The sequence below is a fragment of the Phyllobates terribilis genome, unplaced genomic scaffold (assembly GCF_046119375.1).
Source record: "Phyllobates terribilis strain yellow unplaced genomic scaffold, ASM4611937v1 Scaffold_3__8_contigs__length_932513732, whole genome shotgun sequence".
In the NCBI taxonomy this organism is placed as follows: Eukaryota; Metazoa; Chordata; class Amphibia; order Anura; family Dendrobatidae; genus Phyllobates; species Phyllobates terribilis.
The window spans coordinates 413,603,302-413,621,242 of NW_027362763.1; the positions used below are offsets into that span (position 1 = coordinate 413,603,302).

A 17,941-nucleotide genomic window follows, 5' to 3' on the forward strand; every position below is an offset into this window, starting at 1 on the left:
TTTACCTATTAATATGGGCATACAGGTAATAGAATGGTTAAACTAGTCTTACCTGTATGCCCATAGCTGTGGTCTTGATGTGCTGAAATCGTCTGTTATGCTAATTATTCCTTCCAGGCTCCGGGATGTGAGGTGCTTAGAAGAAATCTCCGCCTCCTGTCTTCATTCGAATAGCATCCCCCTCCCATCAGTGTCACATTGGCCTGTGATGTGCATTTCTGGCCCCGGAATCCTGCGCCCTGCAATCCTGCGATTATACTTACCTATTCCTCCCTTCTATGGGCAGTGGCTTCATCGTTCTTCTGCGCAGGCGCTGGCCAGTCACTGCTACTGAAAAATGGCTTTGTAGACAGAAAAATAAAATGGTCATGGCTTTTGGAACAATAGGGGGGAAAAAAACCCCAAACATTTTCTGGTCAACAAACAATTAAGCATAGTGGAAGTGATTTTCATGAAAACGCATGCCTGCTGTGTGTTTAAAAAGTGAACTGTGCATTTTTTTCTATAGGCCACTTTGGGGAGACTAACAACATGGATTGAAGAAATCTGTGACTGTGATGGTGAGAGACATGTCAAACACCTGGAACGATGCTGAGACAAGCCATCCGGGGACTGCAACCATCTAGTCTCATTTTTGGATATGGTCCCCAGCTTAATTTTCTGACTATATTTTTTTCGGAAATACCAGAGCAGTTCAGACAAAAAAAAATTGCTGTAATTATGCTGCCAGGCATGCATTTTCTTTTTTAGATTTTTTTTTTTCACAACTTATACACATATAATATATATATATATACAGTACAGACCAAACGTTTGGCCACACCTTCTAATTTAAAGATTTTTCTGTATTTTCATGACTTTGAAAATTGTGCATTCACACTGAAGGCATCAAAACTATGAATTAACACATGTGGAATTATAAACTTATTCAAAATTGAAGGCATACTGAACCAGCATGGCTGCAGCGGCATGCTATTCCATCCGGTTTGCATTTAGTTGGACCATCATTTATTTTTCAACAGGACAATGACCCCAAACACACCTCCAGGTTGTGTAAGAGCTATTTGACCAAGAAGGAGAGTGTTGCAAGTGCTAAGCATCTCTGGGAATTCCTTCAAGATTGTTGGAAGACCATTTCCGGTGACTACCTCTTGAAGCTCATCAAGAGAATGCCAAGAGTGTGCAAAGCAGTCATCAAAGCAAAAGGTGGCTACTTTGAAGAACCTAGAATATAAGACATATTTTCAGTTGTTTCACACTTTTTTGTTAATTCATAGTTTTGATGACTTCAGTGTGAATGTACAATTTTCAAAATCATGAAAATACAGAAAAATCTTTAAATGAGGTGTGTCCAAACTTTTGGTCTGTACTGTATATATATATATATTTTTATATTATTTTTTATGTGTGTGTATATATATAATATTATAGCATCTGCAAAACCATACCGACCTGGAGAATCCTATTGCCAAGACCGTTTTACCGTATAGTTAACAGGGTAAATCAGCCCCCCCCCCCCCAAAAAAAAAAAAAATTACTCAACGTACTTGGAAATTTTTCCCCTCTTTCCAGTACATCACATGATAAAATGAATAATGTCATTCAAAAGTACAACTTGTCCTGCAAATAACAATCCCTCATAGGGCTACGTGGTCGGAAAAATATAAAAGTTATGGCTCTTGGAAGAAGGAGAGGAAAAAAATGAAAATTAGAAAAGTGGGAAATCGCCAGAGGATGAAGGGGTTAAAAAGACTGGTTCAGGTATAGCGGTCATATCCAAAGTATCCACTGTTGAAAAAAGGTTTCAAGTATCCTGTTCTTGTATTGATTCCTGGGCAAATAACATCTTCGAGACAGTTATCAACCCTTGTGTGTGTCCCTTGGCTGCTCTTCTGGATCAGGACCATCAGGGGAACAATCTAGTAACTCACATTCTGGTTTTGGTTAAATGAAAGACGTTATGCATCATCTAACTTGTAAAAATGCTATCCATTATTTTCTCTTTTATTCATGGCAGCTGTGGAATAATCCTACACTTCTTGCATGTGTATTGTGTTTTGTTTTTGGTGCTTAACTATAGAGTAATTTCCATGTGATAGAACAACCTTGACATGTTGGAAAGGTTTTCTTCCAGCTAATTTTGATTGAACATGTAGCAGAAACATTATCAGATTTCCTTAATATTAAACTTAGCTTTGTGTATTGCAGTGATTGGAGTCTTGTTACTAGATGGAATTCATTTCACTTATATTTATAATGAAGTCATGCTTTGAATTATTTATTAATGAAAAACGAACATTGCCTAAATGAAATTTAGTCTTGAATACGTAGCGCCCATTCTGTGTGATACACAAATACACGGAAAAGGTGATTCTATCAGGCAAGATATGTCAATTCAGCAGAAACTTACCTGTGAAATATCGAATATTGATGAAACCGGCTTCGTATGATCCATCTTTATTCTATCATTTTCCAATCTATCATCATACATATATTGTTTTAAAACTCCTCCCTCACTATATGAACTAACCATAAAACTCTTCTACCTCTCTTGGGTTTGCCAGGGTTTGACAAAAACTGCTTGTCTTATCGCAGTTAGTGCAAAGATTATACATTTTAGACAATTCATGTCCATGTTAAATAGAATTACAGGGATCATCAAATTATAACTTTTGATCTTGTGGATATTGTGGGATTTATTTATTTTTTATTAAGAAAAGTGGGTTATCCACGTTGTTAATTTACTGCTGTCCATACACATAGTTTTCCATTCATTTTTTAAACCTATCTTCAAAAATGATCTATTGGGTAAATCCATTATTTTGTTATGTACATTTAAAGAAAACATTTTTTTTTTCATATTCGAAAAATAAAATTGGCAATCTTGCAATTTTCACACTGGCCTGAAGGACTTTTTCTTAGACTAAGACTTCCTGTTCTTTCAGGAAGAATTTTCAGCAATGGTTCTTATCAGGGACAGGATTACAATGACGGTAAAGCCCCTGTCACACTAAGCGAGATCGCTAGCGAGATCCCTGCTGAGTCACAAGTTTTGTGACGCAACAGCGACCTCAGTAGCGATCTCGCTTAGTGTGACTCTTAGCAGCGACCAGGCCCCTGCTGTGAGATCGCTGGTCGTGTCGGAATGGTCTGGACCTTTTTTTGATCGTTGAGGCCCCGCTGGGTAGCATGCATCGATGTGTTTGACACCTTACCAACGACCTTGTTGACGACTCAGACACAGAAACACATAGGCGTGCATCGTTATACAGATCGTTACGGGTCGCCGCATCGTTGCTGCGTCGTTGGGAAGATCTGACTGTTTGACATCTCACCAGCGACCACATAGCGACGCAGCAACGATCCCTGACAGGTCACATCGTTGTCGGGATCGCTGTAGCGTCACTTAGTGTGACGGGGCCTTAATGCATCTGTACTCAGCTGATAACAGAATCCGATCCACCCATCACAAAAGCCTGATTTGAAACAATAGGTCATTTTCTGATGATAGCTTCACTTTAAGGCCACTTTCACACGTTCAGTATTTGATCAGTATTTCACATCAGTATTTGTAAGCCAAAACCAGGAGTGGGTGATAAATACAGAAGTGGTGACGTGTTTCTATTATACTTTTCCTCTGATTGTTCCAATCCTGGTGTTGGCTTATAAATACTGATGTGAAATACTGACCAAATACTTAGCGTGTGAATGTAACCTTAGTCATCTGATCTGCTGTACAACCTACATTGGGGGAAATTTTAATATTCGTGTTTGGTTAAAAGAAAAATTACACTTTTTAACCCTTTTTGGTATCAACTGTGTGGTTAACAAAATTTGTCCATTGCCAAACTGCTTGGGTTGAAGACTTTTGTGTATGAACAATTAACCTTCATAAATTCTCTCTATGTGCTTCCCTTTATGTTAAAGGGGTTGTCCAGTCTAAAATGATGATTCTATCCCCCCCCCCCCCACACACACACAGCGTATCCTCTGTGCGCTACAAGGATTTTGCTGGTTTCTGAGCAGGGACCGGATATGTTATGCATACTTCCGGCCAGAGCCCATCTAGTGGGCCGGCCTTGCTCCATACAAGCGTATAAAGCAAGGCCGCACCTCGTCGAGTGGGCGCAGTCGTCTATTTAGCATAGCCTTGTCGATACAAGTGGCCGCGTCCACTTGTCGGGTTCTGGCCTGGCATAACACACACGTACCCGCCGGTCCCGGCTCAGAAACCGGCGAATCTTTACAGTGCCTGCGCTGGGGGGATTCATAAGTCTGCAGTCCTTCAGAGTGACTACCGACTTATCATTTTAGACTGCACAATGCTTTAACTACAATTCTATAGTACACATTACTACCACTAAGGCCACGTTCACACATGGAGTATGTGGTGAGTTTTTTACCTCCGTGTTTATAAGCGTGGGACAGTCGAAGTATAATAGAAACACGTCACCACTTCTGTATTTATTACCCACTCCTGGTTTTGGCTTACGAATACTGAGATGAAAAAATTAACCAAACACTGAACGTATCACCGTGGCCTTAAAGACTCTGCTAGGTATTGTGTTTTATGTGCCAGAATTACATCAGTATATTTTTTTTACCAGTAAACCATGTTCTGGGGATTGGTATAAGATAATGAAAGACATGGCATTCCTTCTGATAGAAATCCTATATCATTTCATTGAACACCTATATTAGACAATTATCGATTGCTATAACCCCATCCCTTATACATGGGTGAATTTATAGTGATATATTTTTAAGGTCCTTGTTATGGCGTATATACATGTAGCTGAGCTGCATTGGTTCTTGCTTAGTGGTTTTATTTTGAGCGCTCTAGTATCTCGTTGTGAGATGGCCAATGGGATATACCTTATATCATTTTAGAATTACATTTATAAGCATATTTATATGAAAGTGCAAGAACTGCAATGTTAAAGCCCATGTTTAATGAAAATTAGTAAAATTAAATGTCATAGCTGCTCAACCAGCCCTTGATGCGGATTGCAAATTTGGGCCGGTCATTAAGGGGTTCTATAATTGATAACTTAATTTCAGGATTTGCCGGCTTTATTAAATTATAAATGGACCTCAAGTTTCCTCCTTTCTCTGCCGCTGTAGAAAGGTTATCTCATATTACGTGTTAGCAATTGAAAAAGGATGAATTGTTTAGCATTTAACCTAGCTGTGGCTAACTTGCTTCAGTGAGGAAAATGTGTAATATCCTGACAATCCACGTAAACCCAATCTTCCCCTTCTGGCGTTTGCCAGGAATTAATTATTAAGCACAAATGTCAGAGATTTAAGTGCAGCGGATATCACCTTCACCTGCTAGGTACGGTGTGTGTGGGCGGACAGGATATTTTATGTTTCAAAGCTGGAAGAACTGTACGCCTTTCTGCAAAATCAACTCCGGTTCTTAAAAAAAAGAAATTTTGCTTTTGACATATCAGAATTTTGAATTCTTTATAAGTCTTCTTACATTTGCAGCATTCACTCATAAATATTGCAATTATTTTTAGATTTTTTTTTGCCATGAAAATTTATATATATAAAGATTATTTGATTCATTCTGCATTTACTGAAATCCTTCCAGTTTGGCATTTTAATATAGCTGATGTTTTACCGTTCATATATAGTGAGATCCATTTGTTCCAAGGGATGTTTAGCCACATTAAAAAAAGAGCATGTTACACATTTACACTGTACTGTGTGCAGGAGAAAACAATTGCAAAAGGTAAAATTGCCAACTAAAAAACAAAACCCGAGATAAAAACATAAGCAAATACCCTGCAGTAAATAAATAATTAGCAACAGTGCATGAAAATAATATAGGGTGCTTGGTTAACAGAATTTTGATTAAAAAAAAAAAATGTAAAAGCCATCGCACCACGTCATTGTGACCCTATTCGGGATGGTCCTAACATTTAGTATTAAAACCTTCCCAGTTGTCAAGTGATGTACATGTGGATAAGGGCTGAGGAGGACTGAGACCCAGCTAATAGATACCCAGTAATGGGTAACTATATGAATGTAATGTCCAGCTCAAAGAAAAGGCAGACCACATCCTTATCTGCACAGAGCGCAAGAAACCTGAAACAAAGACCTAAAGAGATGAACTGGAATATAAGTTGGTGTGTATGCAGCATGTAGGTGCATATTCACAATGGCTACTAAACAGACAAACTCAAGATAAAAACTTAATAAGCAAATACCCTGCCATCTCACCACGTCATGGCTTTTACATTTTTTGATCAAAATTATGTAAACTAAGCACCCTATATTATCTTCATGCACTATTGCTATTTATTTACTGCATGGTATTTGCTTATTATGTTTTTATCTTGAGTTTTATCTGATTTAGTTGCCAGTGTGAACATGCACCTACACGCTGCATGCACACAAACTTATATTCTAGTTCATCTCTTTAGGTTTTTGTTTCAGTTTTTTTGCCTCCCTTTTCTTTGAGCCTTACATTACATTCATGTAGTTCCCCATGGCTGGTTGTACATTAGCCGGGTCACAGTCCTGCTCAGCGCTTATCCACATGTATGTCACTACACAAATGGTAAGGTTTTAATACTAGAGGTTAGGACTGTCCCGAACAGGGTCACCGTGATGTGGTGAGATGGCTTTTACATTTAAAAAAAAAAAAAAAAGTAAACTAAGCACCCTATATTATTTTCATGCACTATTGCTATTTATTTACTGTACGGTATTTGCTTATTATGTTTTTATCTTGTTTTTTTTCTGTTTAGTGGCCAGTGTGAACATGCACTTACATGCTGCATGCACACCAAGTTATATTCCAGTTATTCTTTGTTTTTTGTCAGATTTCCACCTAGTAACACAATTTTGTTTTAAGGTTCAAAATTCTATTTTCAGTTTTCATAGCAGTCAATGTGGCACTTAGCCACACAAATCTTCAAATTCCCAGCATAAAATTTTGAGTGCCTGTTTCTGCCACTGTGGGGAGCCATCTGTATACTATTACATAAACAGCGTACATCAAGCTCCTTAACTCCCCTAGTGGTGGCTGTTGGTAGCCTTGTTCTTTTATTATTGCTAGTTATATTCAGAGAACTAGAAAGAGAATAAAAACTTTTTTATTCTATTTAACCTTTCAAAATATGTGATAAAATATACCACATTAAAAAATATGCAGTCCCTTTTAAATTTCGCATTTATGTCACAAGTTTCACATTTTTAGTCTGTTTCGGGTGAGATGTGTTACATTTTATGGTTTTTTTTGTTTTCTTTTTGCTTGTGTTTTTTTTTTTTTTTTATGGACAATTTTCCTTTTACACTAAAATTAATACTTTTGTTCCAAACATTATGAAGGTCTTGATTTTGAACCAAATGTAAAGCATCATTTTGATTAATGGAATTCGCCATTTAATGATAACTGTTGTTTATATCCTTAAGAAATGAAACGGATGAAAAGTATAAAAAGAATGATGTATGCTCCTTTCCGAAAGCTGCACAAATCATTATTATTATTATAGCGCCATTTATTCCGTGGCGCATTGCATGTGAAATAATTCAGAATATCTATACTACTTATATGGGGTGTGTAGTGAGCCAGAGAAAACCTAAAAGGGTAATGTCTCCTCTACTATAATGGCAGCATAATCGTCTACTGTTCTTGTGCCTTTTCTATCATTCATTTGGATCGTTTCACGAGATGTAAAAATATAGAATTCACCCTGCGTAATCAGGGAAAAAATGTCCATTATGGCTTGAAACATTATTTTCTATTTTATATCCTGAAGCATTGCTTTTGGCTTAGTTTCTGAGAGTTGTATCAAAAGCAAACGCCCTAGATAAAGTCCTTTTGATTGATTGTTGCCTATATTTCATACATTGCTATAGAGAAACTTTTTCTGTGTCCTATAACCAGAGCATTATCTGGGTTCTCTATTATTTTTTGTTTGTGAAAGATTGTAAGTCTTAGCTACCATTTATTCTATTAAAGAATAGCAAAATTTTCCATTTTGGATAAAATTATTGAAAAACAGAATGAAAATTATGACATTTTGCAAATCACTTTATGATGGATTTTGCCTTCATTCCTATAAAGATAAATGAAATTGCATGTAAGTGACTTCCAAGCCCCTGCTGTTCCCCATTCTATCTGCCTGCCTTCAGCTGCACTGATATCAGAACACACTCCTTTGGAGTACAGATGATGGCAGTGAAAAGGATCATCAGCACCTGTGTCTCACTGACTCTGGATATAAGCTGTCAAAGGAGTTTGTTCTGATAAGCAGAACACTCAGAGCAGAAGAGAAGTGACGCTCCTTTCACTGCCATCATCTGTACTCCAAATAAGTACGTTCTGATATCAATACAGCTAAAGACTGGGAACGTGCAGATGTTTTGAAGCCACTTACATGCAGGAATGAAGACAGATCCCCTAATAAAGTGACCTTGCAAAGTTTCAGAAATTTCCATGCAGGATAAACTTGTTAAAAATGTTTAGCAATTCTTCAATATAAATCTATTTAAGTACTGTTAGTAATTAGTAGTCTAGAAAATCAGCAATACATGCTATGCAACTAATGTGACATAAAATTCATTGAAACACAAGTTTGCATCCTAATATAGAAATGTAATACCCAAAACTAATTAGTTTGCCTGTAGTAAAGTAATGACATATGCTCATTTTCCCATAGTAGGTTGCAGGGAGCTTTCCTAGCAAATTGATCAAAGATTCCAGTAACAAAATGAAAAGTGTTGGAAAGCAAATAGAGGGCTGAACTGAGCTCCGCCGTGCTGACCAGAAACACTAGAACAAATAACCTCCAGTTTCTGTGGAATTGGCCAGTGATGTAATGATTATGGGGGCAGCTTGCAGACTTGGTGGGGCGAGGGGAGAGAAAATGCTGCCCGAGGTATTTGGTGATTTTACCCCTAACCCTATTGAAATACACAGGGATACCGTTCTGTATGTTGGCGAACAAGTGTGCAACTGACCGCTTCCTTATGTGTATATGCAGCCTATATTTACTGGAGGAAGGGAAGGTAAGTAGGGCGTTTGGGAGCTAAATGTATTCTTTAGGACACAGATTTCGTCCCGATGAATGCAAATACAGTAATTTACTAATCGTTTCACAACATACTGTATAATGATTGGCTCCACTGTAGAAAGTCACTAAACTGAACGGCTATTCTGGTGTAGATGGCATGAGCCCCTGAATCGGTGATTCGCTGCAGCGGTGATGTGTGCTGTAGTTGCAATGTCTCCATTGCAGTAAGTCACTGACCTTTTAACAGATCTGTCGATGTAGACGGCACAAGCCCCTGAACCCAGTGATTTGCTGCAGCGGTGATGTGTGCAGTAATATGTTGTCAGCTCTGCAGTCTGTACTTAAAGAGCAGAGCGGTGGTGGAAAGACGTTGCTGGATCAACGGAGGGAAAGTAAGGTTATGTTCACACGTTAAGGATTTGATGCAGAAATATCTGCACCTCTTGGCAGGAAAAATGCTGTGTAAAATAGGTGCATTTTTTGCATTTTTGACGTGCGGTAGATTTAAATCTGCAAGTGAAAAATAAGTAATGTGTGCATGGGATCTCATTCACTTTGCTGACATCAGTAAACCTTTCAGGTTTTGTGACATCTGCACAGAAAAAAACTGCAACAAATCTGCAAAGTGTGCACAGACCCGAACACCTCTATTTAGTATTTTAACCTAACACAAGCTGAGAAGACTACTTTTATGGGGTTTCTCGCTGCCTTCTTATGGGGTAATGGAACAAATATGCCTACAGACCATACTGATTTGTGAGTGCTGCAGCAATGATGAAAGCATCCGTGGCATGTGAGGGTGCAGCTAATATTTGACAGCACTACAAGCAGAAGCCAGCAAGGGATCACAGGATTGAGCGTGCTGGAGCAGTGGGACGCTGCCAGAAAAAGTTGTAAATCCCCTTTAACTTCTTGTCCCTTGTAGTTATTTTTTTAACCACCGTTTTTTGGAAATAGTGATGTACCCAGTTCCTGGAGTTTTCTAAATCACACTTATAATTATCAATGATTAGATGGTGTGTGTAAAAGAAAAAAAAATGTTCCAGGGCATACTTCTTTACATTCTCAATAGGTCGATCTGAAATATGAGCTTTTAAATCGTAGCTTCTTAAAGCAGAGAGCTAAATATCAGAGTATGGCAACCTTGGCTGAATCCAAGAGGAATACGAGAAACCGCTTTTGTGTGCAACAGTCTAGAGGCAGCCTTGCTGGTGTTCTGAGCATTGGACATTATAATGAGAAAACTTCATGCTTTTGTTGGAAAGCTGGAGTGATTGATTCTGGAAGTATTTGAAGATTGGCTGCTGCTAAAATCCAGCCAAACATTCATTGCTCAGTATTGACACAGAATAATACTAGCTATCTGCAAGCCTAAGTTAATTAAATCTTGGAAGGTCCTTTGGGTGGCTAGCACTGCCTGGTGGAATGTTTAGGAGAGAACAGTGTCACATGAAAATGAAATCCACACATTCATATCTAGCTTGCAAGGGATTTTCCATAGTATAGTTATCAGTTTTGATACACTTTGTAGCTGGGCTGCAGCATTGATAATTATCTCCTCTAATTTTGGACTGGACACTGCCTAGACTTCCTGTGACATGGCTTTCTGAACTACTGAATGGAAGTACGAAGTGTGCAAATTTAGCGTATACACCCCTATCTCCATATATACTGTACATTATCTATACTGTGTATGTATATATGTGTGTGTGTGTGTATATATTATGCTGTGTGTATAGATGTGTACTCTATATATGGAGATTGGTGTATATGTACAGTACAGATCAAAAGTTTGGACACACCTTCTCATTTAAAGATTTTTCTGTATTTTCATGACTTTGAAAATTGTACATTCACACTGAAGGCATCAAAACTATGAATTAACACATGTGGAATTATATACTTAACCAAAAAGTGTGAAACAACTGAAAATGTCTTATATTCTAGGCTCTTGAAAGTAGCCACCTTTTGCTTTGATGACTGCTTTGCACACTCTTGGCATTCTCTTGATGAGCTTCAAGAGGTAGTCACCGGAAATGGTTTTCACTTCACAGGTGTGCCCTGTCAGGTTTAATAAGTGGGATTTCTTGCCTTATAAATGGGGTTGGGACCATCAGTTGTGTTGTGCAGAAGTCAGGTAGATACACAGCTGATAGTCCTACTGAATAGACTGTTAGAATTTGTATTATGGCAAGAAAAAAGCGGCTAAGTAAAGAAAAACGAGTGGCCATCTTTACTTTAAGAAATGAAGGTCAGTCAGTTAGAAAAATTGGGAAAACTTTGAAAGTGTCCCCAAGTGCAGCTGCAAAAACCATCAAGCGCTACAAAGAAACTGGCTCACATGAGGACCACCCCAGGAAAGGAAGACCAAGAGTCACCTCTGCTTCTGAGGATAAGTTTATCTGAGTCACCAGCCTCAGAAATCGCAGGTTAACAGCAGCTCAGATTCGAGACCCGGTCAATGCCACAAAGAGTTCTAGCAGCAGACACATCTCTTCAACAACTGTTAAGAGGAGACTTTGTGCAGCAGGCCTTCATGGTAAAATAGCTGCTAGGAAACCACTGCTAAGGACAGGCAACAAGCAGAAGAGACTTGTTTGGGCTAAAGAACACAAGGAATGGACATTAGACCAGTGGAAATCTGTGCTTTGGTCTGATGAGTCCAAATTTGAGATCTTTGATTCCAACCACCGTGTCTTTGTGCGAAGCAGAAAAGGTGAACAGATGGACTTTACATGCCTGGTTCCCACCGTGAAGCATGGAGGAGGAGTGATGGTGTGGGGGTGCTTTGCTGGTGACACTGTTGAGGATTTATTCAAAATTGAAGGCATACTGAACCAGCATGGCTGCCACAGCATCTTGCAGCGGCATGCTATTCCATCCGGCTTGCATTTAGTTGGACCATCATTTATTTTTCAACAGGACAATGACCCCAAACACACCTCCAGGCTGTGTAAGGGCTATTTGACCAAGAAGGAGAGTGATGGGGTGCTACGCCAGATGACCTGGCCTCCACAGTCACCAGACTTGAACCCAATCGAGATGGTTTGGGGTGAGCTGGACCCCAGAGTGAAGGCAAAAGGGCCAGCAAGTGCTAAGCATCTCTGGGAACTACTTCAAGATTGTTGGAAGACCATTTTTGGTGACTACCTCTTGAAACTCATCAAGAGAATGCCAAGAATGTGCAAAGCAGTCATCAAAGCAAAAGGTGGCTACGTTGAAGAACCTAGAATATAAGACATATTTTCAGTTGTTTCACACTTTTTTGTTAAGTATGTAATTCCACATGTGTTAATTCATAGTTTTGATGCCTTCAGTGTGAATGTACAATTTTCATAGTCATGAAAATACAGAAAAATCTTTAAATGAGAAGGTGTCCAAACTTTTGGTCTGTACTGTGTGTGTGTATATGTATATATATATGTATATGTATGTATGTATATATATATAATATATAATGACTTGAAAATGCAGTGCAAAAAGTTGATTTTAATCGATAGATCTTGGAATAATAATAATTTTCACAATTAGCTGTGTCTAAATAAAATGTTCCTGTGCTGAGATAATCTTATAAATGTGCCCCTGCTGTGTACTGTGTAATGGCCGTGTCTGACCATACAGGAAAGTGGTCTGATCATACCACATCTCCTGGGCAGGGGAGGAAGAAAGAGTATACAGACATTACAGGAGGGGGATCACAGCTGATTCTTTTTGTGAGGTAAAACATTTCCCTCCCTGTTTTTAAATGTTTTACTTCAAAGAAAGAATCAGCTGTGATCCTGTACTGTCCTGTCTGTATACTCTGATGCTTCCTCCCCCGCCCAGGAGCTGTGGTATGATCAGACCATGTTCCTGCACAGTCAGACACAGCCATTACACAGTACACAGCAGGGGCACATTTATAAGATTATCTCAGCACAGGAACATTATATTTTATCCCATCCAATTGTGAAAATTATTATTATTCCAAGATCTATTGATAAAAATCAACTTTTGTTCGTGGGAAAACCCTTTTTAAGTCTGACACTAACAATGCTTTATTTTTTTACGTATACTTAGATTTATGGTAATTCTTTCTATGACTTCCCCTGGAAGGATCACAGCACAACTAAAAATGACTAAGATTTAAATAAAGAATTTGTTGTGCCTCATAGCAACCATGTCAATTTTTTTATACATTCCTTTTCTCGTGTATTTTATAGCTAATTTATAGGGAATTTAATTTATTAGGTCTAATGAGGAACTTTATTTTTATTTTTAGTTTATTCTGTTACCAGGTCAAGTGGCCGCTTTATTCTCTTATGTTATTTGGACTGCTCCCGAGTATTGCCTTTTTTTTAATCTTTTTCTTTTTATTTATTTTAATCTGTCATTTAATTCCAGAGATATGGGCCTTTTTATCATATCTTTAGAGTGCTGTGAATTACTCCCCTGTGAGCATAAAAATGAAGTCCAAATAGATAAGCCCATATATCTGGAACGGTTTGGCGGATTTAAAAAAAAAAAAAAAAAAAAAAAAAAAGTAAATAATATTAGGGGGAGCAGCGCTAATAAAATAAGAACAAAAGAGCCACTTTTGACCTGGATGTGAGTTCTCTATAAATCCCTTCCCACGTATGTGGGTCAGTTTGTTTTTAGTTACAGTTTTATGAATCCGATTCATTAAATGCCCCTTAAAATTAGACTTCTAATGTGTCATCTGTGTTGCGGAATATTAATACCAGATGGTAAACTGACAGAAGAATATTGTTTCCTGCAAAATCTAATTTTAAAATGCCTAAGTAATCATATGAAACCGGTTGGTAATGATAGATTTTAGAGATGAGAGATTAATGTAAAAGAAATTGGAACTGATTCATGTAATTTTTTTTTTCTAATGTAGGATACTGGAAAATTCACTCACCTATTAGATATATTAACAAGAGTAAAGAGTGCAAGACAAATGATTATTAAAAGCAAGAAAAGGTGTCAGGCTGTCCTCACATGTGAACCATAATATTCTGTAAATGTATTTTAATCTGATTTTAAAATTTACAGTGATTTTTGCAAAATTATTCATGTTAGTCTAACTTTCTTAGCTCTACACGTACAATCCCATAACTGAACAATGGCTATGTTCATGTAGCTATTATATTAATAACGTGAAAGGTGTGTGTGTGTGTGTGTGTGTGTGTGTGTTGTATGTATGTATGTATGTATGTGACGCGCCCCCTGGGCCATGTTGTGCTGCGTTGCGCATGCGGGGGATACCCGGAGCCGGATCCAACGGGGGTTGTAGTCTCCGAGTGGCGGGGACCCGGTCCGTGCCCAGGGTGGTCAAACCGACGGCAATCTATTTGTAATGTTGTTTATAGAGTTCGACTACGCCACCCGTTGATTTGCGGTCACAAGGCCGCCGCTGCAAAACAGTCCGCTGAGGCCGGTGGTATATATGTGCAGCTATGGTGGTATAACCCCCAACGGGAGAGGTATAGCCTCAGGGCAGCTGGGGCGGGAGAAGGGAGTGATACTGAGAGTGTCCCGGTACCTATGGTGCTGGTGGTGCGATGGAACACAGAGACTGATTGCGGTTTTCAATGCTTTACTCACAGTTGTTATTAACGTCAGTCCTGCAGGTGATGACGACCCGAGTCGTGCTGCATCCACCAGGTGCGGGACTCGGCCAACTCCCAGGCAGTTCCAGAGCGTGGTCCTGAGCTCCCCTCTCCTCCTTCCTACTGGCCGTCCCCACCAGGGATCCACCTTTGTCCGGCTCCCTCGGGCCTTCTGGTGGTGAAACCTTTCCCGGCTTCCCTGACCCTATACGTGGTTTGCCTTCCTGGTGGATATGGCGAGGGGTCGCGCCAAAACTTGTCCACGACCTCCGGTTCCTGGCTGAGGATATTTGGCCTCCACCAGTTTGGGATCCGGTACCCTGTTCTGCCAACCCTTCACCCGTTAGCTCGTGGGATCTCAGGGTTCCCTCTTCTCTTGCGTCTCTGGGCCTCTCCTGGCGTTTCTGTTCTTTCTCCTTCCTCTGTCTCTCTGCTTCAGGCCTCCACTCCAGGCCTGACTCTGGAGCTGGGCCCGGACTGAGCCACAGCTCCCTGTCAGCCCTCTCTGGCTGAGCTCCTCTCTTAACAGACCCGGACTGGACTCCCTGACTTAAGATGGTGCCCACCTTATATACTCCCTCTGACACCTGAGCCCTGGTGACAATGCAACCAATGGGCTCCTACCTATGCCCAGAGTCCCTCCCCTGTCTGCTCCTACACCACTGGGATGTTCCCCCCCCCCCCCCCCACTCCAGCCAGGGACTGACGCTGTCGTACCTGCACAACTATCTGGTGGGAGTACCGTTGGTCTGTCCCCCGGAAATGGGGTGAGTGTAGTGCATGCAGCTAACTGAGCTCAGTTCCACACTCCATCCTTACCCGGGAGTGGAATACCACACCTCTGGTTCGAGGTGCAATACCCCTGTAGCAGCCGGGTCCTCGGGGTGCTACATATGTATGTACGAGTATATACAGTACAGACCAAAAGTTTGGACACACCTTCTCATTCAAAGATTTTTCGGTATTTTCCTGACTATGAAAATTGTACATTCACACTGAAGGCATCAAAACTATGAATTAACATATGTGGAATTATATACTTAACAAAAAAGTGTGAAACAACTGAAAATATGTCTTATATTCTAGGTTCTTCAAAGTAGCCACCTTTTGCTACATCAGTTGTTTCACACTTTTTTGTTAAGTATATAATTCCACATGTGTTAATCCATAGTTTTGATGCCTTCAGTGTGAATGTTCAATTTTCATAGTCATGAAAATACAGAAAAATCTTTGAATGAGGTGTGTCCAAACTTTTCGTCTGTACTGTATAATATATATATATGAGTATGTATATAATATATATTCGTGTTCAGGAATAATAGAAGATTGACTTTTAAAGCAACACCAAACCTAGAAATGAATGTTTTAAATTAAGCAAGAAATCTAATTGACCTCACTTTTAGTCTTCGGCATTGTGTGCATGATCCTGAAATTGTTTTGTATAAATCCTGCAGAGATCTCAGGAGTTAATCTCTAGCAGATCAGTTTCATCTTTGATTGGTGGTCTTCTTAAAGGAGTTTTACCAAGTTTTTAAGTGATCTCCTATTGATAATGGAGCAGATGACAGACATGTGCGCCCTATTTTATTCATTTTCAGTAGGCCTGGGATAGCCTAGCACAGCACCCAGCTAACTCTGGTAGTCCCTTGGAGGATTAATAGAGCGAAGGTGCACTTGTTAGAAATCCGTTCCATTCAATGTTGCTGGTCTTCTGAGCATTTAGACACCCAGTGAGTCAGTAAGTTATCCTTATTTTATTGATACAGTGGTGGCCAAAAGTATTGGCACCCCTGCAATTCTGTCAGATAATACTCCGTTTCTTCCTGAAAATGATTGCAATCACAAATTCTTTGGTATTATTATCTTCATTTAATTTGTCTTCAATGAAAAAACACAAAAATAATTGTCCTAAAGCCAAATTGGATATAATTCCACACCAAACCTAAAAAAGGGGGTGGACAAAAATATTGGCACTGTTTGAAAAATCATGTGATGCTTCTCTAATTCGTGTAATTAACAGCACCTGTAACTTACCTGTGGCACCTAACAGGTGTTGGCAATAACTAAATCACACTTGCAGCCAGTTAACATGGATTAAAGTTGACTCAACCTCTGTCCTGTGTCCTTGTGTGTACCACATTGAGCATGGAGAAAAGAAAGAAGACCAAAGAACTGTCTGAGGACTTGAGAAACCAAATTGTGAGGAAGCATGAGCAATCTCAAGGCTACAAGTCCAGCTCCAAAGACCTGAATGTTCCTGTGTCTTCCGTGCGCAGTGTCATCAAGAAGTTTAAAGCCCATGGCACTGTGGCTAACCTCCCTAGATGTGGACGGAAAAGAAAAATTGATGAGAGATTTCAACGCAAGATTGTGCGGATGGTGGATAAAGAACCTCGACTAACATCCAAACAAGTTCAAGCTGCCCTCCAGTCCGAGGGTACAACAGTGTCAACCCGTACTATCCGTCGACGTCTGAATGAAAAGAGACTGTATGGTAGAATACCCAGGAAGACCCCACTTCTTACCCTGAGACATTAAAAAATCCAGGCTGGAGTTTGCCAAAACTTACCTGAGAAAGCCTAAAACGTTTTGGAAGAATGTTCTCTGGTCAGATGAGACAAAAGTAGAGCTTTTTGGGAAAAAGCATCAACATAGAGTGTACAGGAAAAAAAAAGAGGCATTCAAAGAAAAGAACATGGTCCCTACAGTCAAACATGGCGGAGGTTCCCTGATGTTTTGGGGTTGCTTTGCTGCCTCTGGCACTGGACTGCTTGACCGTGTGCATGGCATTATGAAGTCTGAAGACTACTAACAAATTTTGCAGCATAATGTAGGGCCCAGTGTGAGAAAGCTGGGTCTCCCTCAGAGGTCATGGGTCTTCCAACAGGACAATGACCCAAAACACACTTCCAAAAGCACTATAAAATGGTTTGAGAGTAAGCACTGGAGACTTCTAAGGTGGCCAGCAATGAGTCCAGACCTGAATCCCATAGAGCACCTGTGGAGAGATCTCAAAATGGCAGTTTGGAGAAGGCACCCTTCAAATATCAGGGACCAGGAGCAGTTTGCCAAAGAAGAATGGTCTACAATTCCAGCAGAGCATTGTAAGAAACTCATTGATGGTTACCGGAAGCGGTTGTTCGCAGTTATTTTGGCTAAAGGTTGTGCAACCAAGTATTAGGCTGAGGGTGCCAATACTTTTGTCTGGCCCATTTTTGGAGTTTTGTGTGAAATGATCAATGATTTGATTTTTGCTTCATTCTCTTTTTGTGTTTTTTTCCTTACAAGGAAATTAAATGAAGATAATAAGACCAA

General features: G+C 39.6%; 1 protein-coding gene across 2 annotated transcripts in view; it reads left to right on the forward strand.

Annotated features, from left to right (window-relative positions):
* The window catches only part of BCKDHB (branched chain keto acid dehydrogenase E1 subunit beta), a 199,847-nt gene that overhangs the window by 155,052 nt on the left and 26,854 nt on the right, over positions 1-17,941 (forward strand). The window contains exon 10 of one of the 2 annotated variants that reach the window (XM_073675617.1): positions 509-810. The exons of the other annotated variant lie outside the window; for it this stretch is intronic. Coding sequence (XP_073531718.1) covers positions 509-595 — 87 coding nt within the window. The 3' untranslated portion in view covers positions 596-810. Of the gene's footprint in view, positions 1-508; positions 811-17,941 lie in introns of those variants that run through there. 2 annotated transcript variants of the gene reach the window in all.